General features: G+C 39.6%; 2 protein-coding genes and 1 long non-coding RNA gene across 3 annotated transcripts; 1 reads left to right on the top strand and 2 right to left on the bottom strand.

Moving 5' to 3' along the window:
- Positions 1-956: 956 nt before the first annotated feature.
- On the bottom strand, positions 957-4628 carry phospho2 (phosphatase, orphan 2). Its single transcript, XM_012920045.5, has 4 exons — positions 4304-4628; positions 3716-3793; positions 3418-3512; positions 957-3338 (listed from the first exon to the last, which is right to left on the bottom strand). Exons 2-4 carry the CDS (start codon positions 3784-3786, stop codon positions 2773-2775), a joined length of 732 nt encoding a protein of 243 aa, XP_012775499.1. The 5' UTR covers positions 3787-3793; positions 4304-4628; the 3' UTR covers positions 957-2772.
- A 34-nt stretch (positions 4629-4662) lies between these two features.
- On the top strand, positions 4663-10450 carry syap1 (synapse associated protein 1). Its single transcript, XM_004539812.4, has 9 exons — positions 4663-4981; positions 5229-5347; positions 6504-6570; positions 7161-7234; positions 7371-7510; positions 7756-7907; positions 9421-9470; positions 9580-9733; positions 9837-10450. Exons 1-9 carry the CDS (start codon positions 4780-4782, stop codon positions 9965-9967), a joined length of 1089 nt encoding a protein of 362 aa, XP_004539869.2. The 5' UTR covers positions 4663-4779; the 3' UTR covers positions 9968-10450.
- A 4721-nt stretch (positions 10451-15171) lies between these two features.
- LOC143419908 (uncharacterized) lies at positions 15172-18914 on the bottom strand. Its single transcript, XR_013099932.1, has 3 exons — positions 18849-18914; positions 15364-15497; positions 15172-15246 (listed from the first exon to the last, which is right to left on the bottom strand). It is a non-coding gene; the product is annotated as an uncharacterized LOC143419908 (long non-coding RNA).
- Between the last annotated feature and the right edge of the window lie 6488 nt (positions 18915-25402).

Here is a 25402-nt window from a genome sequence, read left to right as displayed (position 1 = left end):
CACTAGTTCCCACCCATGTAATTGAGCATTGCATGGCACATCCAACATACTGTTTTACTTTAGTCCATGACTCGCTTACCTTCAGGGTCATACGTCACATGAAAACCAAAATAATTCCAAACGCCAGATCTGAATGAGGGTGGGGGAGGTCCATCTTGTAAGGAGAGCTTAACTTCTGTCTCGCTAGCTTGCCCTGCGCTCTTCCTTCTGACTATGCTGTCTGTGTTGAGCGCTCAGTGAATCTGCGTTCGACTACTCCGCCTAGGCTGCACTGTCGACCCTAGGCGGAGCAGTCGAACGCAGATTCACTGAGCGCTCAACACAGACAGCATCGTCAGAAGGAAAGTTGATAAAATAAATTACAAATTTTGTATTGTTCGATACATATGCGTACCGAACCGAAAGCACTGTATCGAACGGTTCAATATCGATACGAATATCATTGCACCCCTAGTATATATGTATATGTGTCGTTAAATTCAATTCATTTTATCCTTTCATCTAGAGAGTCTAGAAGCTAGCTTTTATATTTGTCACTGAGTCGTAAAATTACTTTAGATTTTAGGACAACAATTAATCTTAATTAGTCTCATAATTGTCTCATTCTCAATTCTCATTTAATATTTCTAACGAGAAGCTTGTTTTCATCCATTTATGAGTCTGTATAGTCAGTACCCCTCAAAAATCTATTGGACTACATTTAGTATTTTTAGTATAATTGTTCATTGTGAAACACGATTTAAAGCAATACCTCACAATATAATGAAATCTCACCTCACCATCACAGTGTTACAAAACCATCTTAATTACTGCAGTGGAAAATATTTGCACTACATTAATTTGGAAATATATTGGAGATAATACTTTAAAGATATGGCCCCAATATTTTATCACTGCTGGTGAGATGTAAGACTTGCCTCTAGAAGGATTTGAGTAAAACCTGAGAAAAAATAATCAAAGAGGTAATTAATTTGATTTAATCACTGGAATTACACATTAACAACACAAAATATTATTTTATCAAACTGGCTTTTGACAGTGGCAACAGAAAGTCAATCAATGCATATATACATATATATGTCTCCATGAGCACGGCTGTTGAAATTGTACATAAAAACTGAATAGTCTATTCAGATAATGCATACTGGCCACAAGAAACCTGAGCAAAATCCTAAATGAGGCAGATATCAGCTGAGGTAAGTTCATGTAAAAATGTTACATTCAAAATGTTGACAAAAGCACCTTATTTAAAGTATGTATTAGTTACATTATAATGTGCCTTTTACAGACGTATTTTTAGTCAGTTTACACTAAGACAGACAACTTCATGCCATTTGGCAGTTTCAAGTTCCTGGTATGGTGCATGCTGTAACACTGTCTGGAGCATTTAAATATAACACACCATAATGCCATCAGTAACATCAGTGCTTTTCTTTTCAGAAATCAAAATGTCTTACACAGAATATAGCAGGGAAGAACTGGTATAGTGTTTTTCTCAGATTCATAAAGAAAAATTACTCAAGTTAGTAGGAGTGCTTTAAGCTTTCGGTCATAATGTGAAGAGACAACTAACATTTGTAAACTACAAACCAAATTTAATTAAATGCGATATCCAGAACCCATTGTTTGTTCATTGGTTTGGAAATATTAACATATATCCAGTCAGCCAGTTTCCCAAACACAGTCTGGTGCTCACAAAATGAATAAAATTTTAAAAAGAAAGAAAAGAACATCAGTGAAGGTCTTCACTGAGTAAAGAGTTTAATCACCAGGCTTAATTCAAGGTTGGGAAATTGAGCAAGTGTGTGTTGAGACCCACAAAACAAAGAACGAATTAAAATTTTTATCTTTTGGCCTATTATTAGAACATGTTTATTAGCAGCCTGTCACAAAAACACAATGATGTCCCCACTTCTGTAGTAAAAAACACCAAAGATGACACAGTTTGACAGGCATGAATTTGCATTATAGTACCAGTGAGCTGATTTCCAAAGTGTTTTAGAAGAAATCCACATCAGTCAGTGTGTAAAACAGGAGGCTCTTTCGTGGTTTGGGGAAAATAAAAAATAAAATAAATTAATACCTTAAAAATTTTGAAAAGTAAAGGTCGTATCAAATATTGATACAATATTTTTGCACAGTACTGTGGCTAGATATAGTGCAGACTGCATGAAGTACACTGATTTAAGGTTTTCAGGTTAATAAAATGCCTTTAACATGAACCTTTCTAGAAACCCTAGTCCAGAAACATTTCAATGGAGACATCTTTTAATTTTTCTTGTAGTCTGGGACTAAAATTAATCCATGTCTCAAATCTGCTCAGAAATTTCCCTGACTTCTACTTTATCAGATCAAGTTAACTTGCTGGTTCATCTCTGCTTCTTGGATCAGCCCCAACAACAGATCTTGAATACTATACTAAATATAATCTTAACTGAATTCTTACGTAGTATTTAACATACACTGCACATGTTGTGACACACTGCCTATGTATTGTTAGTGGTTTCAGGCGCCTCTATTTTCGATCACCACGGAAAATTAGAAAAATTGTAAAGATCATGAAGATAAAAGATAAAGGTAAATTTCCCTGCAGACGAATTACCCTTTTTAAAAGACTGGTTTACATGTGCAAATGCTGTCGTTTTAAATAAGTTAAAAATTTCATAAACTATTCTAAAATTTTGAATTATAATATGAAAAAAAAAAGAATACAGGCGGCACAATGGATCCTGCAGTGCAGGCTCAATATTTGTAATATTTCATGTGCCACGGCTACGACTGCATGCTTGCTTTCAGCTCCCGGAGAATGTCAGTGCCACTGCTCCAGGCAATGTTTTTAGCTCTTACAGAAAAGTTGCCCTCCTGACCTTCCAGTTTGGCTAGCAGCTTCTCCAGAGTGTATCCCTTTCTTGGCATCACAACATCACGGCCTCTCAGACAGGAAGTAGGGCAGAGATCATTCCCCCCATCCCCCGCATAAAAGATTTGCTCATACTCCACGCCGGCATCAGATTGCAGAGAAAGGTAAAGCTCCAGGACTTTTTTCTTGCAGAGGTTGACAGGGCATTGATCACAGGCGTGAGAATGATAGCACTGCACCTCAATGTGGCCCAACTCATTGAGCTTAGCTGGGTTGGTAAAAACCTTGTCAACAGCCGCCTGGAGTCCTGCAGCATGGAGAATCCATTCTATAAACAAGGTGTTGGAATCAGAGATGACTATGCAGTCAATGGCACTTTTATTCTCTGCTATAAATGTCAGCAACTCAGTCATTCCAGCTGTGAAGGGGATGGTCTCCATCACACTGCGAACCCTGTCTGGGCTCACCTTCTGCTCACCTGCGGGCATAGATTAGAAAATGTTGAAGGCAGATTTCAGGAAGTAGTAAAACAAAAACAAACAGCATGACAGACTCACCTATGTAGTTCAGCACCCTGCCCATGTACTCAGTCCAGTAGCCTTTTCTGTACGAATTCTCCACAGAGCCAGGAAGTGTCTTATCAGGAAGGCACCTGACACAAGGAATATATAAATAAGAGAAATCAGGATAACTCAGCTATAGTGTTTCTCTAATGGTGTATTAAGGTCCTAGTATAAAACAGTAATTACAGAGTAGTAGCAGGAGCAGTGCAACAGAAAATCTTTGTCAAGATAATACATACAGATAAATACAAAGAAACATGGAAAGAGCTGAAGTAAAACTTTCTTGACCTACCTGACCACCCAAGTGTCACTGTTGGCATCGACCACGGTGTGGTCAAAATCAAACACCATCAGAATCTTCATTTGGCACCTTAAAAGCAAAATAGCACACAAAACTAACTAATAAATTAAGCAAGATAATAGTTATTTTTAAGCTCCACCCTTCTATTATTTCGTTTGGTAACGGATACTGCTCTCAACCGGTCTATTTACGTCTTATCAGCTCAAAACACAAGTAACTGAGCCCACACTTCCGCTTCTAAAAAATTACCCTTCCCATTAAAGCCGATCCTTACTTGACATGTCAAATAACATTTATTTAACAATATTTATTATTCCTTTCTCCATCAAAACTACGTTAAAACTAACGAACTTTTAAATGCCTTATTTTTTAAAGGAAGTGTGGTGTAAACTCGTCCCCTTACAAGTAAACAGCCCACGGGTAGAGCTAGTCAGTCAGTCACAGCGGTTCCTAATGTGCTGAAGACACGTGACTGGGATTACATAGCTTTCTGTAATAAACTGTAGTAAACTATACCCAAGATAAATACACATAAAACACATAATAATAATGTAAAATTTTGAGCAACTGCAAAATTACCGGTACGAGTCCTCCGTCAGGAATTCACCGATCTTCCTTATCTTCCTTCTCCTTATCTTGCTTTGCCGCAAAAAGTGGAACAAATCTCAGCTCATTACCGCCACCTGCAGCTTCTTTTGGATGTTGCGTTAAAACGTAGTAGTTCCTCTACTGCCAACAATGAGCACGTACTTTATAAGACATACCATTTTTCTACTTTAGGAAAGGTGTAGATCTTTCAACGTGCAACACTTTTGTGATAGTTTTTACTGATAAATACCGTTTTTTTTATTCATATATTCCACCATAGCACTAACAACAACCCATCAAACCAGACTTCCCATATTTGGCCTCCGGGTGGCAGTATCGCACAAGTGCACACACGAGAACGCAGAAGAAGAAAACGTCAGTTTATTTCCTGGTTGTATAGTCAGGAGAGTCCGTGCAGATTGTTTTTCCGTATCTTTAATTTAATCGATCGGTGTTTTTCCACCAACATGTTAAAAGGTTTAGGGACGTGGTTGGGTCTGGAGGGCCCGACCGTTACGGAGACGTCGGTTGACAAGGAAAAGCTGAATGTGGGGCAGGAAGAGAAGGTGGTAGAAGCACAAACCGAGGTAAACAAACAGCAGCCAGCTGACCAGGATGGAACACCAGAGGCGGAGCAGGAAAACTCGGAACAGTCCACAGGACTCGGCGGTGAGGAACAGCTCATATCTGGATGATTAACTCTTAATTAACTCTAAGCTACGTGCTCAAAGTTACTCAGCGTGACGTTAGTCTTTCTCTCTGTGTTGAACCCTGAAGGCTTTCCTGTTCATCTTTTTTGTATGTTCTTCACTCCCAGCAAGAGCAAATATGACTGCAGGAGAATCTGTTCTCTCATATATGTATCTTTTATTGCAGTGGCAATGGTTTTATTAACAGACTCTTTCTCCATTTGAAGGTTACATCTTCAGTTTTGCTTCCAGTGCCACCAAGAAAATCTCTGATTCAATGGTGGAGACTGCCCAGACCATCAAGAAGACAGTGGAAGAAGGAAAAATTGATGGCATCATAGACAAGGCATGTTGCTCTCAGATTCTTTTTGACTGGTTTTTCAGATTTTAAAAACGGCGTGGGGTTCATCTGTGCATTTGTGGGTTTGTAGGTCAGTTTTCTGTATTTGCTTTCCCCGAACTGGCACACAAAGCTGGTTATCAGTTCGCTAATTTAACCCAGGGTTTCTCCTAGAACTCTGAAACCTAAGATTACTGTCTGGCAGTCTAATAAGAAGATGAGCATAACCTTCTCCCAGCAGTTTTATTTTTGATATTCTCAGCTGCAAACTTTAAAGGTTTGAGAGTAAAGGTTTGTTTGTTTTTTTTATTCAAATATTGGCTTAGTCTACATAAGTTTCATATGAGTTCAGCAAGTACACTGTCGGTGTCCTATTTTAGGATCAGATATTAATACTTATAGTTTGTTTATTAAAACCAAAAGAATAAAGTTGTGTCTAGAAATCTATAGTATTTATTTCTGATTCTTATTAGGAAAACAAAGACAGTAGACGCTATAGAAGAAAACTTTAGACTCCTGTTTATGCACAGAAGTTTGAGGGATCTTCCAGGAATAGTGATGCTATTTTCTGGAGAATTGATTAATTAGTAGGCAGTGAGTTCATATCTGCTGATCTCTATTCTGGATCTTAACTTGCTCCAGATAGCGATTTACCCCGAGTAAGAAGTGAACCACCTTCAAAGTACAGAAAACCCAGGGGTTAAGCCTGAGCTTACCTGGATAAGCAGTATTGTATTATTATTAAGTAGCATTGGCCTCTGGACTTAAAGGTTTGATTATACACATAAGCGCACTGTGCTGTATATAGTCTACACACCCTCTTCTTATTTTTGGCAGTTTGATCAATAAAAAATATCAGGGGCAAATAAAGCTTCCATAGATTAAACATTACTTAAAAAAAATTTCAAAGTATTTTTAAGTCTAAAAGTGTTAAAGTTTAAAATTTGTATCAAAGTTTCCAGATTTTTTCATATGCAAGTAAAATCCTGGATTTTATCATAACTTTTTCAGGACTTCCTGCTTTGTTAACACTTTCCATTTATGCATCAGCTTTTCCAATCTATTTATTTGTGTGTGTGTGTGTGTGTGTGTGTGTGTGTGTGTGTGTGTGTGTGTGTGTGTGTGTGTGTGTGTGTGTGTGTGTGTGTGTGTGTGTGTGTAGACATTTTTAGGGGACTTCCAAAAAGAGCAAGAGAAATTTGTCCAGGAGAAGAAGGCCAAGAAATCAGGTAAACCAGACTTTAAAGCATGAATGTTATTTACTGATGACCTCAAATGATTCGTACAGTCACCACATACGCTGATTACACACCTTTGGGATTACAGTGACAAATCTGCAGCAGCTGTGTGGTGCTATCATGTCAATATGGATCAAAATCGCTGCATGATATTTCCAGAATTTTATTGAATCTGAGCAATGAAGAATTAAACTGGTGCTACAAGGTGAATGAAGTGTAGTCATAATGTTTTCCAAAGTCAATTATTGAACCACTATGAAAATAAATATATCAATCAAAAGTTCAAATATTAATTTCTGAAAGCAAGACTTACACTTTGAAATTGACACACTTTGTTTAAAATTGGAGTCTTGTGAGACCTGACTGGGATAAACTGTGTAATCTTTATTTTTACATTGCGCCTGTGAGGGGCAGCAGAAATGATATTATCACGATTTTATCAGCATACGTCACTTACTGGCCAAGCAGCTTCTATTTACAGAGAGCCAGGTTTGTACATGTGTGCATCTCAGAGATAAGGATTGGAACTGATGGTACATGACTGAATGTGTGTGTGCACACATGCTCTGATGTTTGTGTAGAAGCAGCAGTGCCACCCTGGGTCGGCTACAATGAAGAGGAGACAATCCAGCAACAGATTCTCGCTCTGTCCGCTGTAAGCAAAGACATCATGCACAGTATATAGTACAAATGTATGAATGGGTAGCTATTTTTGTGGCTACTGTTTTACTTATTTAAATTTATAAATTATGCTTTGAGTAGAAACTGAGCTGTTTGGTTGCTGATTCTAGGACAAGAGGAACTTCCTCCGCGACCCTCCCGCTGGTGTTCAGTTCCACTTTGACATGGAGCAGATGTATCCTTTAGCTGCAGTCATGCTGGAAGAAGATGAGCTCCTCAATCGCATGCGCTTTGACCTGGTTCCTAAACAGTCAGTGCTCCTCAAACGTGTGTGTGTGTGTGTGTGTGTGTGTGTGTGTGTGTGTGTGTGTGTGTGTGTGTGTGTGTGTGTGTGTGTGTGTGTGTGTGTGTGTGTGTGTGTGTGTGTGTGTGTGTGTGTGTGTGTGTGTGTGTGTGTGTGTGCGCGCAAATGTACCTGTTTTTGCCTCCATTTATAGCAGAGTCAACCTAAAACTGATATTTAAAAATGGATGGTGACATGTTTGTGTTTGACAGTGTGAAGGAGGAGATGTTTTGGCGGAACTATTTCTACCGGGTGTCTCTGATCAAGCAGTCGGCTCAGCTCACAGCCCTGGCAGCCCAGCAGCAGCGGAACAATAGTGTGGACAAAGGGGCCAGTGTTTCACCTGAAGACATCGTCCTAACAGGTCTGAATTTTTAGCTCTGCTAGAGAGGTAGAGATCACCAAGAAAACTTTGTCGTATCACAGCTGCAGGAAGGCAGGCGGATTTACAACCCCAATTCCACAGTGGAAAAATTAAAATGTAGTGATTTGAAAATCTCTTTTCAAAATCTTTGGTCATGGCTTTATAAAGGTGGTTTATACAGTCAAAGACCTTCACAGTCCTGCAACTTAAGCTGTGTTATTTTACAGTTTGCAGGCACCTAAACACCATGTAAGAAAGAAAGGGGCACAGCTCTCTCTTAAAGTTGGAAAGATATCAGTTTAAAATGTAAAAGCAGATACTGTGAAAGGAGCTAAAAGCTATATTTATTTTGTTCTCTAGGAAAAGTTGGCAGATGGTCTGAGAATTCAAGAGTACTTGTACAATAAAGATTACTCAGTCAGATCTTTTGTGGTCTAGAGCCACAGAGAGCTTTATATCCAAACAGCAGTACTTTAAATTGTTCTCTGACACACTGGAATCGATGGCAGAAATTGCTGCCATGTGTTCTTTTCTTGGGCTTTATTGATACTCATTCAGAATAAAAGGAAGGTGTCTATTTGATGTGAAATAATAATGAAGGAAATGGAAAAACCCAATCATCTTAATGCATCGCTGAAATCTCTTTTCCTCCCTTATTTAAATGGGAACATACAGTGTTTGTTAAGACTGATGTGGAATTTATTGTCCTTGTCTGTTTGAGTAGCTCATTGGCTACAGAGAGAGAGAAATTGTAATCCAGCAAACACAAAGGCTTTCAGTAGCGCTGAGAGCAGTTGTCCAAAAAGCCAAGAACAAGTTACCCAACAGTGATGGTTTATGTAGATAGAATGCTGATTGGTTGATAAGCTAAAGGAACCAGGAAAAGGATGATCACCAGGAAGAGGCATGTTATGTAATGAAGGCTTCCTCTCTAAGCTAAAGGATCAAAACCGGTGGAAACATAAAGAGCAGCCCACATTACCAGTTGTTCCATATATTTTTAACACTACCCCCAAGTCACAGTACTTTGCTACAATGTATAAAATGGAGCTAAATACTGTTTTAGTACGGTTTGGGAAGCTCTGTGGACTGTTTGGGAAGCACTTGTGGACTGTTTGGGAAGCACTTGTGGACTGTTTGGGAAGCTCTGTGGACTGTTTGGGAAGCACTTGTGGACTTCCAACACAATATCTGAATGTCTGATTCAATTGTTTAATTAGGGAAAGAAATCTGTCTTTTTTAATTATTCAATATAAACATGTAAAACGTCATTTCTTTTTTATTTTCTGCTTGGTTGAACTGGTAAACAAATTAGATATTTTATTTAAGGACTGAAAGGTAAAGAAGTCATATCATATAGTATTATAGAGTTACCTAAATGGATCAGGCGGCATCCATGGTAAAAGCTAATAAGGTTTGTGCTCATATTTTGATAAATGACCTCAGACACCATCCAAAGGTCAGAGGTTAAAGAGTAAGTCCATTGTAATATCAATGTGTTATTTCTTTGTAGACAATGTCAGACCAAAAACGCCACCAGTTTCCATCAGTGACATACAGAAGGTAAAAGCACTGCACACGTTGAACTTTTCCAACCACCTTTTGAGAAGTTAAGAAAAAAAAAAAAACAAGAGTCGCTCTCCTCTTTCTCTGCTGCCTGTTTTCCTCATAGCCAACACATGAAGAAGATGAGGAGATTTCAACAAGTCCCGGAGTGTCCGAGTTTGTTAGTGATGCTTTTGACTCAACGGCCATAAACCAGGAGGACCTAAGGAAAGAGATGGAGCAGCTGGTGCTGGACAAGAAGGACAGTCCTTCTCCTGATGGTTGGCTTTGGAAGAGTTCCTATCCTTTTTTTTAAGCTCAAAGTATTTCTTGTTCTGTAAGAGAATGGCTTTGCTCATAATATTTCCTCCCTTTCATATCCAGACGAATCAGCAGATTGGGAAAAGGAGCTGCAGCAAGAACTTCAGGAGTATGAGGTGGTGACTGAATCGGGCAACAAAGACGACCAGTGGGATCAAGAGATCGAGAAGATGCTCCAGTCTGATGACAGCTAGTGTGTTTGATGCGTTTATAGTCACTTGTCTGGGCTGAAATTAATGAATCGTGACCATTGATGCACAAGGGGAGGAACTTTACACGACTCTCATTTCTATCTCGTATCTGATGAAGTGTCGTAGATCCAATTATAGCAAGAATGTGTCACCTCTGCTGGAGGCAGCAGTCATTTTCTGGCATATTAGTGAGTTCATTGTTCCCTCCTAAATGAGTTTCCTCTATTTGGTTCTCCTAATCAGCTGTGTTTTTGATGAGAAATATCACTAGATGATACTCCAGTACAAGTACTATGAATTTTATAATGGAGAAAAATGGTCTTTATTATGTTTTGTTTGTTTGTTTTTTAATCTTAGTTTTTCACTGCTGGTTCCTGGTGGCTTGGACAGTCGTATATACGTCTTGCTATAATCTTAGTACAGAGTACTAGTCAAAGTCAAATGTAAAGTAACATGTATGTAAATAAAGAAGACTGTAACACTAAACTGCCAGGTGCATTTCTCTCTAATTATATCTGTCTGTGTGTTTTGCTGCTACTGCTGTGTCATTCTGTTTTATATGTCAGCCTTTAATAAAAATGCATCTGTTATGGAAAATTATGCCTCATGTTCAAGGTGGACACAAAGTCAAGGAAAACTGATAACCGCAGCTGATAACCTGAAAACCTTCCTTTGGAAACTTCTAAACTATGTTACAAATCTTTTAAATCAGCTCTGACCTACTACATATAACGTTATTCTACCTTAAAATATTTATGTGTAATGACTTGACTATGTTTTTTTACTTTTATGTTTTGTGACTGTCTGCACAGTCGCAGGTATGTTTGGTGACTTTCAGTGAGGATTTAGTGCCCCCTCACCCAGATCGAACACTGGTGACACTTTTCAGTGACAGGTAATGGATTCATTTGTATATACATTCCTACTGCTTTTCACACAAGTGGTCACGCTTTATAATCCAGTTCCAAAATCACTGGTACAGTCTTTAGAATATAAATGAAAGAAAACAGCAATTTGCAAATCACTATAAATATTTAATCCTGTGTTGAAAAAACAAAGCAGTCCTGCATATTAAACAGTTTTGAAATACCATATACTCAGCACTTTCTGTCTACACCCAGCTGAAGAGTATCCAGAGCAGATAACACAGTTCAGCCTCAGGGTGGAGCCAGAGCTACAACAATGGTGTTAGCAACCACATATCAGTTTATCTCATGCTCATTAACTGAAAGTAAAGTCTAGATATTCTATTGAGACTAATCTCAGGTTGCTGGATTACGAAAAAGGAAAGAAAATAATCAATACATCAAAGTCTAAGGCTTTATCAGTTAACTGCATGATTATTAGAGTCATTCCTGCCTCAACAGTAATTTATATTCAGTGCTTAAAAAAATACAGTTTTCTTTAAATGTTTGTTTAAAGAAAGTTATGAAACATTAAAAATAATTTTGTTAAACTGGGGGGAGGAACACGAGTATTTCAGCAGAAAAAAACAGGCATTCATAATAGCCATCAGTCTAAAACAGCAAGAGATGTATAAAAAACAAACACACAGACAAATGAAGACAAAGACCGCAGACAGGAAAGATGTGCAACCGACACAGTCATGTAACCTTTGTTGTAAACATCAAACTCACATGATCGGTGTGCTTTACACGTCCTACAGTATTATCATTTTCAGCTTTCAGCCTAACTTTTGAAATGTTTCGAAATATTTCATACAGTCATGCCACTTAGAAGTCTATAACATAGAGGTTTTGGGGGAGTTTTTAAATGATGAGGAATAAAATCCACTAAATCCATTCTGACAAAAATGTGAAAAGTTTTATTTTCCACTGTCAGTGACGGTAGAAGTCAGTGATCTTTTTTTTGTTTTGTTTTGTTTTGTTTGCAGTACAGTCTTAAAAACTCAAGAGAACCCTCCAGTAAACTAAATGAACATTCAAGTACATCATTAGTATTGGAGGCCAGCCTCTGCTTTCATACAGTGTCTGACTTTTTAATCCTATAGTACACTTGATGCTGTATTTGTTGTCACTGATGCCTGTTCTTTTCTATGCTATATTTGTGTAGAATGCAGAGAGTTTCCAAAACAGAAACATGCCACCAAATATTAATTATTGCAGATGAATAGATTTTTTTTTCAGTCTCTTGTGAGATCCTAACGAATAATAATTTCATTTTTGTACTAAATGTCGTGTGAGAAACATGGCAATCCAATTCAAATTTCTCATCTAACTTTTCAGTACCAGGTCAAGTGCTTTTCAAATGTTCTTTTCTTCCACTTCAATATAATTTCAGAGGTCCACAGTGTTGACCTTGCAATTATGCCACATTCTTACATTCTTCCCACGAGAATAAAATGGAAGTTCTGAAGCCCTTTGAATTCCCAGAAATGCCCATACCTGTACCCCCTCAAAACTGAGTTAAAGTACTTGCAATATAATGTGTTGTTTCTATGTACAAACAATGCTTGTCCTAGCCAAATGTGAAGTGGAATTCGGAGTAAGGTGAGAAAAGAAAGTCCTTCAAAAGAGTGATTCAGTCAGCGTGGAATGATGTCCTGGATGTTTGGTAGTAGAAAGTCTGTAATCATGAAATGAAACAAACACATATCTCTGCTTGTGCCAACCAGACAGCAAACCTGCCCCAGCACGCTCCTTACAGTCTATATGAGACTGGAAGGAACAGATGCCACACTGTCTGTAGTGTTAATGCTACTCCTACCACTTTAAGGATGCTGAAATGAATTGCAAAATGAATGCTCATTGGGACTAGCAATCAATACAAGAATCAATAAACCCTGTATGTGAGCTGTGCCTTGTGTTTGAGGTGCTTCCAGGCAGTTTTATGGGTAGGCTCATTCTCAGTGCTGCTGTGTGATGTCTTCTCTCTTTGTTCTGTCTCTCATTCTAATTCACATACATGTCACTCACATCACATCATCACAGCTAGACTCCACCAGCTGGCCTCAAGTCAGCTGCACAACCATCACCATGGTGATAAAGCCCAGCAGATGAGGACCCATGTGTGTGGTTTACTGCTTGTGTGCGACGCTGCTTTAATAGTGTTTTAATAATGCATAGGGGCAGACTTGTCTGTGCGTATGTGTGTTGTTGTGTGTCTAGCCCCCATAGCCTGCAGATCTTCTGTCTGACTTCAAGATAAAGAGGATGAAGAAGAAACAGAAATGAAGAAAAACCCCATTGAACTCTCTGAACTGCACTTCACACTTCATGTGCAGCACACAATATGCTGTTATTACATTTTACTGCTGGTGTTCAGACATCCTAGGTGAGGACTGCAGAAGAAAGAAACATACAGAGGAGGTACTGTACTCCCAATCGTCTGCTAAAGGGTGGAGGCTGCTATCAAACAAAGACAACAAAGAAAGTTTGTTTGTTTTTTGTTTGTTTGTTTGTTTTGAAAGTATACCACCACTGAATTCATGTTAGCATAGAAATATTTCCTAAGCATATTTTTCTTTAAAAAACCTCACAAATGAATTCCTCAGTTTGAATGTTCCAAGTGAATAAGTTAATTTTTATTTTTCATTTATTTAAGTGGTAAGGTGATTGTTTTGCTATACATAATACACACTCTACTACACAATACTAATTATCGTGGTGCATGTTGTCTATTGTGTCTCTTCTCACACTTCCTTAATCCGTCAACCTCCCCCACCTTGTCTCTAAGCATAATGCATTTCAGCATTGACTTCACCTTCACAGAATAAAATAAGATGCTTTCATTTATTGATTTGTTTGGTGGTGTTACAAAGACAGTGACCATATTTATTTTGTAATAGGCTGGGGGAGATTAAATCAGTAATCAAACATGACTGTTTTAGTTGATAAGGTTGAACTCCTGTTGTTATATGTGGGTCCACATGCAGTTCTGTCTTATCTAGAAGAATCAGTAAGAGGGAGATGGATAACTTTAGAAGAAGCATCTTTATTGTTCACATTTCATCTCTACCACCATGTAAATTTCCTCCCTCTGAGCCCTTGTCCATGAACTAACCAATCAGGAGCTAGAGGCTTTTAGAATGAGGTAAAGGTGAGAAAACCAGGGACAGACACTTAACACAAATGTCAACCTTTATACATATATGGTCTGAATATCCTTTACCATTATCTGCTTTCATAATTGGACTTGAAGCATCTTGTGCAGCTTCTAATCTAAAATCCCTAACACCCAATTTTCATGTGCTAAATGTGCACATATGTCAAAGATAAGTCTTCACTCAGAGACACCCAGGGGCCCCAGCAAGGAACGTGGTAAACTGTAAGTTATCTTTCTAGACACAAGGTTTCCTTTCAGTCATCAGACACACTTGTCTGGTGGTTGGACTGCAGCTGTGGCTGGTTTCACATATGGTGCTACTTATTACAGTTTTTATTTAGCGCAATTCTGAAATTAGAGTTCAAGTTGTTAGAACGATGAGCAAACATTTTCACATTTTGTTGATTGTGCAAACAATTTGTGACTTGTCACTTTGTGACAAGTTATTATGCGCTAAGTAGCTTTATTCTCCAAGAGTTATCATCACAGTATTCAATCGGATATGCAGAGAACATTTTTAAGATATGATTTTTGTTAAACATACTTCCATACCTTGCAAGACAAACATCTAGATCGAGCATGGAAAAGCGTGCAAACAACAGATGTGACAAACAGCATATTTTCACTTCTTGCATTGTAAGAGGAAGGATTGATGAGAATCTGTTGATCTGGCGCTATGTGTGGTGATTGTCAGCAATATTTTGCTATTGTCAAGAAAAATGTGTAAAATAAGACTTTTAGGAGCTAAAAAATGGTGAACACATGCTTACTGACAAATCTAAAGATTTTGACTTTTCTGATTTCCGTAATGTCACCTGAAGTAGATGTTTTATTACATGTGACTTGTTCCGATTGCCCCCTGAGTGAGTTAGTGTGTCTTGCAGGTTAACAATAGAGTTTTGTATGAGCTCCTTTGAGTTTCCAGAAATGTGCCCAATGGAGTGAAGTTATACTGTAATATTTCTATTTTATTTTTATTTTTTTTCTCAATATGCTGTGCACACTGGCTTCCTAAGGAAGTTATGCTTACATTATTGTGCACTAGTTGAGAACCATTGGTCCAGCATACAGTTGAGGATAATACTTTTAGTATTGTTGAAACTGCTATCAATGCAAATGATTGCTTGGAAAAACCTTAGGTTGCTATTATATGATTTCACCTGATGTCGCATCAATTGGGGAAGGACCTGCTGCTGCTTCATTCTCTCTGGTTGTTTCTAAAAGGAAGTAAGTGGTTTAAAGTTGTGCTCAGTCATTTTGATAGATATAGTTTCATATCTGACAAGTTTGTTATTGTTTGTTTTATTCCAGGCTAGCATTCCAGCCAGCGGTACCCTGTGTAGTCTGTTCCACTTTTCCTACAACCAGAAAGCCTGTATGCAGTGCTGATTTCCATTTCCCCCAGAAGTTGGATGTCTGATCTGGGAGTCATTTGCAAGTTGTCCACTTTCCACTCAGTGACTCGATTCTAGCAGTGAAGTGAGAAAAGCAAGAAAAAATAGAATTTGTTTTGTGCTTTAGCAAGGTAGCGCATCATTAGAAAGACAGCACAGTGCTTGATTTTGTGATTAAAACCCCCCTGTAGCACATTCATGGATCATGTCTATAACTTATTTAGCAAGTCACAATAACACGAAATACACAAAGGTTGCAGTAGAGATTACAAGTTTTAAAGTTCTACTGCTGTTTATGGATCTGCTGCATTTGATCTCTGAATTTCTGAGTCCCAGTTTCCCTCAAGTTGGACTTTCAGCTCCACAAACCCCAACTTCACAGTCCAAAATGGTAGTCGTGCACATGAACATTACCAAAACTGTAAAAACTTGTACAATGCACTACCACTGTTGCACAGTTGTGACCAGGCGTCTTTTCTGAACTTGTGAGTGACATCACTCCCACCGCCAACATCTGCCTTCAGAGTCAATTGGGACAAAGCAGAGAATTCAAGTGCCTTAGCCCCATCCAATTAGCTAATTATGTGTCAGGAACTAACAACTTTAAGTTAAACTATCTTTGTTGTATACCCATTTGAATAATTGTTTTAAAATGGTGTGAAATGTACCGAGGTCAGATGAACTTGTGGCAAGTAGAGCTGATTCAGGACCCTGTTGTTTCTGCTGCAAAAGCTAGCTTCTCTTTTATGACAGAGCTATAAAGTAATTATTGAGAACCCCAGAAAGCTTTGACCATTGTTTCTTAATTTAACAAGAAAGGGGCCCCCGTGAGAAACACCTACCAAGAGATCACAAGCTAACATAGTCTGAGCAAGACTGAAAGTGAGAATTACATTTCAGAACACTTCAGATTTAGGTCAAGATGGTCGAACCAGTGAAACGTCACACAAGATGTGAAACAAGAAAAAACTTGTCAAGGCCTCACATGTAGCTAAATGTGTTACAGTTGTTAGAGCCTTACATTTCTGTGTGCACAGTGCAACAGAATGCCTTAGCAAGTGTCTCATTCCAAAGTGGTGTGTGTGTTTCCCCTACCACTACTGAGTATTTGCACAGTTACTTTTTATTGTGTTGGCAACATGTTTGTTCCAAAATAATACTTGAGCTTGAAGAGGATTTTCTTTTGGATCTCATTCTTTGGTAGCTGCTGGTGGGAAACCATAATTGCAGTACGATTGACTGAAACACAGTTTTTTGCTTGTCTGTTTTTCCTGTGAAGCTGACATTTGCACAACGTGACATCACCGCGTGCATTGTAAAAGTAATTGTCTTGCAGTTCAGCCTAGATTCTGACTGCATTTGGAGCGTTCCACAGGGGATACTATTCAGTGTATATCCAATACACTCAGGAGGCAGAATACGCAGGACATTATTTGATGTTGGCAAACATGATCAAATATTTTCTCTTCTGCTGCACCTTAGCCGTTTAGCACAAAGCCTTTAATAGGTCATGTATTAAGGAAGGACTTCAGCCACTCGAGTAGTCTGTTATGGTTTTGCATGGTGATGGAAGATAAGATAGCTAAGTTGCGCAGATGCGTAATGGTCTTACACTGCTGCCTTTCATCAGCATTTTCTTCCTCTTCTCAATTGTCTGTCTGGCACCCATTCACCAGCCGGACTTGCACTTTCACCTCTACTTTCAAAACTGCACTGCACTTCTTCTAGATGACAAAGGTCTCTCACTTTTAGTTCTATTCCTGTTTGTCCTTTGTGTTTGTCTTTGGGTGTGTGCGTGATTCCAAGCACACCTGCCACTGCACACACAGTGAGCCCTTTATTACCTTAACCCACGCAATGCAGCTGACAAACTCAGCCCCAGACAAGAACACACACATGCACGTATTACCAACCAATCATGTAGACAGTTAAACTGAAAATAGGAGCCAGGTGCTCGACCAAGCCATTTCCTTCTCTCTTTCTCCCTTCTTATTCTTCTATATTTGTCTTTTCAGAGGAATACAAAAGCTTAAATTTGATATTTTAAGAGGTTTGCAGTGGAAAATAGGTTTTAAATTGTTGTGTGAGTACAAGAAATGGTATCAGATATCAGTGCTGGGGGTTTAAACATTAACCTGCAGCTCAAGATATTTCCTGGATTTCTCAGTTTTGTGCAATGCAAATCAGAGTCAAGTTCATTCAAACCTAATTTTATTAACAAGGAAACAGCATTGAGAAGGAAATGCTGCTTTAACCACAACTTCTTTTTTTGTTTTGGATATTACAGTAACTTGCAAAAATATTCGCCCCCCTTGAACTTTTCCACATTTTGTCACATTACAGCCACAAACATGAATCAATTTTATTGGAATTCCACGTGAAAGACCAACACAAAAGTGGTGTACACGTGAGAAGTGGAACGAAAATCATACATGATTCCAAACATTTTTTACAAATAAATAACTGAAAAGTGGGGTGTGAGTAATTATTCAGCCCCCTGAGTCAATACTTTGTAGTGATGGGATTTCCGGCTCTTTCGGCTCCAAACCGGCTCTTCAGGTTGTTTTGTTGCTTTAATTAATTTATTATTAACAATAATATAAAATTATGCACAAAAGGAATTACTAATGTAAAAAAAAAAGTGGTTTTATTTATATATGTTTATATATAAATATATGCAGTGGCCCCTAGAGACAAAACACGTACAAACTCCAAAACACATTTCTAGCATGAACTGAACTTCCAAAACAGAGCTACCTAGATCACTTAAATTACACAATTGAAAGCATGAAAGCATATGTGTATTGTTTGTGTATTTATACACAAGCATTCATATATAGTCAAATAATAAAAAAACAGTTTTTACCAGAAACCAAATCCGGTCGTTGGTACTGGCTGGCTTGTGTAGCCACTAGGTAACAAAAGTTCAACACTGCCCCTAGCATCCTGGAGCACTTCTGTTGCCTTTTGTACGTGTTTTGAGTTTTTATGTGCTTCGGAGTTTATACGTATTTTGGAGTTTATACGTGTTTTGGAGTTTGTACGTGTTTTTTTATGTGTTTTGGAGTTTGTACGTGCTTCAGGGTTTGTACGTGATTTGAAGTTTGTATGTGCTTTGTCTGTAGGGGCCACCGTAAATATACTTTTATTTATTCACTCCACATAAAATGTAATAAATAAATCATATAATACAAAAGTCAACTATTCACATTTCAATTTTTAACTATTTAAATTTTCAGCTTTTTCCTTTTACAAATTTAAAGTGAAACAACACAAAACACTGCAAACCACAACACAATTAAATATAAATTATAATATGAAAACAAAAAGAACATGCATATTGTCTGTCATATGGACCTGCATGAATAAACTTTCTCAATCCTTTATCATCTGCAACTGAAAATAGTTGTGGATGATTACTATACCTTTCTAATGTGACGTTGTTATCCCTGGCTCTTTCTCTGTCTCTCCCTCCTGCTCTGTTCCTGTGCTACTGAGTGTAACTACCGCCCCTCCCCCCTCTGCCCAGCGTAAAGCACAAGGCTCGCGTGCTGAATGAAGCGGAAAAAAAGCGCGAGAGAGAGGGTGAGAGAAAGAAAGAAAAAAAACAAACAAACAAAAAAACCGGCTCGTGATAGCAGAGTGAAGCTGACCCCCCACCCACTTGAAACGTAAAGGCAAATAGGCGGAGCGGTTAGTGCTACGTTTGTGCTGATTTGTGCAGGTAAAATTAGCGTTTGTGCTGCTACGGTTTCCGAGATATTAAACTTTATTTTATAGGTCATTCAAAGGTCACCATCCCCCCAGACTGCTCCAAAACGGGCCAAAATGGTCTACTTTTTTAGTGCTACGTTTGTGCTGGTTTGTGCTGCAAAGATTTTCGTTTGTGCTGCTATCATTTTAAAGATATTAATAACAATTTCTAGAGGTCATCAGAGGTCAACCAGCCCCCCCACATTAATTAAATCAAACAAAATGGGTGTCAATCAACTGTGCTACGTTTGTGCTGGTTTGTGCTGCTAAAATTTTCGTTTGTGCTGCTTCTGTTTTAAAGATATTAATGAAAATGTAAAGGTCAAAAGGTCAACCAGCCCCCCCACATTACCCAAATCCAACAAAAGTGGTATCAAACGTTTGTGCTACGTTTGTGCTGGTTTGTGCTGCAGAAATTTTTGTTTGTGCCGTTATTATTTTAAAGATATTAACAAAAATTTCTAGAGGTCAACCAGCCCCCCAATATTAATGGAATCAAACAAAATGGATGTCAAACGTTTGTGCTGGTTTGTGCTGCAAAAATGTTTGTTTGTGCTGCTAACATTTTAAAATGTTTAATAAAATAACGTCTTGATGCGTGCTTAATCATCCAGGTAAGTAAATCCCAAAAGGTTGATTCTGTTCATCTGGACATTTTCAGTTGGAGAAACGTTTCGTCACTCATCCAAGTGACTTCTTCAGTCTCAGCTGACTGTAGGTTTCCCCAACCATATAAACAGTACATTTGCATAGTGAAGGAAACTAGCGCCACTGAATGAACAATGTGCCGGGGGGTTAATTCCATGATTGTTAGTATGCAAATTCTTATGACCATTGATCAATGACAACTAATCAAAGCCTATTGATCAATGGCCATGAGTACCATTCACAGAAAGTGGGGAATGGCTACAATCACAGCATTGTAGGATGGCGAAAGATGTACCCTTGGGCCCCCCTTCTCGATCCAGAGATGGTCAGCATCCTGACAGCCCGATGGACGAAGCTGTCTCTCAGTCTGCTGGTTCTGCCCCGGAGGCTCTTCAGTATCCTTCCTGATGGCAGCAAACTGAAGACGCTGTTGAAGGGATGAGTGGAGTCACCTGTAATGGAGACGACCTTCCAGATGAGGCAGGTGCAGTAGATCTCCTGGGGAGGGAGGCAAGAGAGGTCCCCACAATGCTCTCGGCTGCTCTCACTACCCGTTGTCATTTTTTCCTGCAGAACCCAATGCAGGAGTCATACCACACCAGTGATGCAGCTGGTGAGGATACTCTCAACTGTGCCTCTGTAAAAGGTGCTCATAATGGGGGTTGAATCTCTTGTGCTTCTCAGTTTGCAGAGGAAGTAGAGTCACTGTTGGTCTTCTCCACATTCAGGGACAGGTTGTTGTTGCTGTACCACTCTGGCAGATGGTTAACTTCACCCCTGTAGTAGATCTCGTCGTGGGTCAGCAGAGTGAAGAGAAGGGAGCTCAACACACATCCTTGGGTAGCCCCCGTATTCCGTGTTCTTGGGCTGGAGGTGTTGCTGTTGACCCGTACTGTCTGCTGTCTTCCTGTCAAGAAATCTAGCAGCCCGTTATACAGCAAGGTGCTGATCCCCAGCAGATCCAGTTTGTGAATGAGTTGCTGGGGAATGATGGTGTTGAATGCTGAACTGAAGTCTATGAACAGCACTCTGACATATGAGTCTCTAGTGTTCAGATGTGTGAGGGCTGAGTGAGGGGCAGTTGAAATTCCATCATCGGTTGAGCGTTTTGACCGGTATGTGAACTGAAATGGATCCAGGTTGGGGGAAAGCAATAATTTGATTTGATGCATGACTAACCGTTCAAAGCACTTAACTTAATAATGATGGAGGTGAGTTTGACAGGACGGTAGTCCTTAAAGCAGGAGATAGATGACTTCTTGGGTTCAGTAATGATGGTGGAGGGATCTCCACACACTGTCTGGGGATTGTGTCACCACGGTCTGTAGAGTGGGCTTGTAGTCTGTGATGGTTTGTATTCCTTGCCACTGCCTCCAAGTATCTCTGCTGTCGCTGAAGCTTTGCTGTAGCTGATGCCACGTGACAGGTTTGCCCTTGCTGTTCTTAGACTCACCTAATTCCCGGCTCTGAAGGCTTGCATTTTTCAACTTTAGGAGCATTTAAACCTGACCTGTGAGCCATGGTTTCTGATTGGCCCAGACAGTGATAGTCCTGGTCTCTGTGACATCATCGATGCATTTTGGGATGTAGGCAGTGACAGTTTCTGTATATTCCTGAAAGTCTGTGGTGTTGTCGTGTGTGGCGGCCTGTGGTGGAAAAGCAGTGCCTCTGAGGACCCTTCTGGCCACACCTGTACCTGCTTACGAACTGGTTTGGTGACTTTGACCAGGGGCCTGTGGGAACCCATGGCACACCTAGATTTCTGCCTGTACTGACCCTTATGCAAAATAGGTGGAATTAAGACAGTTCCAAAAGCAAACACAACTGATCAGTGCTGAGAGTGGTCCTGTTGCTGAGGTTGGGATGATCCTGTAATCTCTTATGAACGACCTCCAACGCTTCTATGTCTGGGATGCAAGTGAAGACAGATGTAACATCTCTCTCTCACTGTACATGTACTGTTTATAAAATTAGGGAAACATAACCTGCACAAACAAAATAATTTGCAGGACAAATGTTTGACATCAATTTTGTTCGATTTGAAGAAGGTAGGGGGGGCAACTTCACTCACGGGTGTTTATAAGGTTGGGGAAACCTGCAGTCAGCTGAGACTGAAGAAGTCACTTGGATGAGTGACGAAACGTTTCTCCAACTGAAAATGTCCAGATGAACAGAATCAACCTTTTGGGATTTACTTACCTGGATGATTAAGCACGCATCAAGACGTTATTTTATTAAACATTTTAAAATGTTAGCAGCACAAACAAACATTTTTGCAGCACAAACCAGCACAAACGTTTGACATCCATTTTGTTTGATTCCATTAATATGGGGGGGCTGGTTGACCTCTAGAAATTTTTGTTAATATCTTTAAAATAATAACGGCACAAACAAAAATTTCTGCAGCACAAACGTAGCACAAACGTTTGATACCACTTTTGTTGGATTTGGGTAATGTGGGGGGGCTGGTTGACCTTTTGACCTTTACATTTTCATTAATATCTTTAAAACAGAAGCAGCACAAACGAAAATTTTAGCAGCACAAACCAGCACAAACGTAGCACAGTTGATTGACACCCATTTTGTTTGATTTAATTAATGTGGGGGGGCTGGTTGACCTCTGATGACCTCTAGAAATTGTTATTAATATCTTTAAAATGATAGCAGCACAAACCAGCACAAACGTAGCACAAACGTTTGATACCACTTTTGTTGGATTTGGGTAATGTGGGGGGGCTGGTTGACCTTTACATTTTCATTAATATCTTTAAAACAGAAGCAGCACAAACGCTAATTTTACCTGCACAAATCTGCACAAACGTAGCACTAAAAAAGTAGACCATTTTGGCCCGTTTTGGAGCAGTCTGGGGGGATGGTGACCTTTGAATGACCTATAAAATAAAGTTTAATATCTCGGAAACCGTAGCAGCACAAACGCTAATTTTACCTGCACAAATCTGCACAAACGTAGCACTAAAAAAGTAGACCATTTTGGTTTGTTTTGGAGCAGTCTGGGGGGATGGTGATGTCATCAGCAAAAAATATAACTTTTAATATCTCAGATACTGTAGCAGCACAAACGCTAATTTTACCTGCACAAACCAGCACAAACGTAGCACTAAAAAAGTAGACCATTTTGGTTTGTTTTGGAGCAGTCTGGGGGGATGGTGACCTTTGAATGACCTATAAATAAAGTTTAATATCTCGGAAACCGTAGCAGCACAAACGCTAATTTTACCTGCACAAATCAGCACAAACGTAGCACTAACCGCTCCGCCTATTTGCCTTTACGTTTCAAGTGGGTGGGGGGTCAGCTTCACTCTGCTGCTCGAGATAAGGAGCCGGCTCGCGTCGTTCACGTCGAAGAGCCGGCTCTAGAGCCATTTCGTTCGCGACCGACCCATCACTAATACTTTGTAGAACCACCTTTTGCTGCAATTCCAGCTGCCAGTCTTTTAGGGTCTGTCTCTACCAGCTTTGCACATCTAGAGACTGAAATCTTTGCCCATTCTTCTTTGCAAAACAGCTCCAGCTCAGTCAGATTAGATGGACAGTGTCTGTGAACAGCAGTTTTCAGATCTTGTCACAGATTCTCGATTGGATTTAGATCTGGACTTTGACTGGGCAATTCTAACACATGGATATGTTTTGTTTTAAACCATCCCATTGTTGCCCTGGCTTTATGTTTAGGGTCGTTGTCCTGCTGGAAGGTGAACCTCCGCCCCAGTCTCAAGTCTTTTGCAGACTCCAAGAGGTTTTCTTCCAAGATTGCCCTGTATTTGGCTCCATCCATCTTCCCATCAACTCTGACCAGCTTCCTGTCCCTGCTGAAGAGAAGCACCCCCAGAGCATGATGCTGCCACCACCATATTTGACAGTGTGGATGGTGCGTTCAGAGTGATGTGCAGTGTTAGTTTTCCGCCACACAGTGTTTTGCATTTTGGCCAAAAAGTTCCATTTTGGTCTCATCTGACCAGAGCACCTTCTTCCACATGTTTGCTGTGTCCCCCACATGGCTTGTGGGGGACACAACACCTTGTATGTGAGGAGCAGGATTTTGAATTCAATTCTGGATTTAACAGGAAGCCAATGAAGGGAAGCCAATACAGGAGAAATATGCTCTCTCTTTCTAGTCCCTGTCAGGACTCTTGCTGCAGCATTTTGGATTAGCTGAAGGCTTTTCAGCAAGTTTTTTGCACATCCTGATAATAACGAATTGCAGTAGTCCAGCCTGGAAGTAATAAAAGCATGAACTAGTTTTTCAGCGTCACTCTTAGACAGGATATTTGTAACTTCAGAGATGTTGCGCAAATGGAAGAAAGCAGTCTTACATATTTGTTTAATGTGCGTTGAAGGACATGTCCTGGTCAAAAATGACTCCAAGGTTCCTCACAGCATTACTGGAGGCCAAGGTAATGCCATCCAGAGTAACAATCTGCTTAGATACCATATTTCTAAGCTTTTCAGGGCCGAGTACAATAACCTCAGTTTTATCTGAATTAAGCAGAAAGTTGGCGGCCATCCAGGTCTTTATGTCTTTAAGACATTCCTGCAGTTTAACTAATTGGTGTGTTATCTGGCTTCATGGACAGATAGAGCTGGGTGTCATCTGCATAGCAGTGAAAATGTATGCTATGTCTTCTAATAATATTGCCTAGGGCAAGCATGTATAATGTAAACAGAATTGGTCCTAGCACTGAACCCTGTGGAACACCATAATTGACCTTAGTATGTGAAGAGGACTCAACATTTACATGCACAAATTGGAGTCTATTAGATAGATATGATACAAACCACTGCAGTGCAGTACCTGTAATACCTACAGCATGTTCTAATCGCTGTAATAGGATATTATGGTCAACAGTATCGAACGATGCACTGAGATCTAGTATAGTTGTCCTATGGACAGATTCCCCCACCTGAGCTGTAGATCTCTGCAGCTCGTCCAGAGTCACCATGGGCCTCTTGGCTGCAATTCTGATCAGCGCTCTCCTTGTTCGGCCTGTGAGTTTAGGTGGACGGCCTTGTCTTGGTAGGTTTACAGTTGTGCCATACTCCTTCCATTTCTGAATGATGGCTTGAACAGTGCTCCGTGGGATGTTCAAGGCTTGGGAAATCTTTTTGTAGCCTAAGCCTGCTTTAAATTTCTCGATAACTTTATCCCTGACCTGTCTGGTGTGTTCTTTGGACTTCATGGTGTTGTTGCTCCCAATATTCTCTTAGACAACCTCTGAGGCCGTCACAGAGCAGCTGTATTTGTACTGACATTAGATTACACACAGGAGCGCTGTATGTAGTCATTAGCACTCATCAGGCAATGTCTATGGGCAACTGACTGCACTCAGACCAAAGGGGGCTGAATAATTACTCACACCCAACTTTGCAGTTATTTATTTGTAAAAAATGTTTGGAATCATGTATGATTTTCATTCCACTTCTCACGTGTACACCACTTTGTGTTGGTCTTTCGCGTGGAATTCCAATAAAATTGATTCATGTTTGTGGCTGTAATGTGACAAAATGTGGGAAAGTTCAAAGGGGCTGAATACTTTTGCAAGCCACTGCATATAATACTTCC

This window comes from Maylandia zebra, linkage group LG1, assembly GCF_041146795.1.
Source record: "Maylandia zebra isolate NMK-2024a linkage group LG1, Mzebra_GT3a, whole genome shotgun sequence".
Lineage (NCBI taxonomy): Eukaryota > Metazoa > Chordata > Actinopteri > Cichliformes > Cichlidae > Maylandia > Maylandia zebra.
This window is presented reverse-complemented; position numbering and strand designations above follow the sequence as displayed.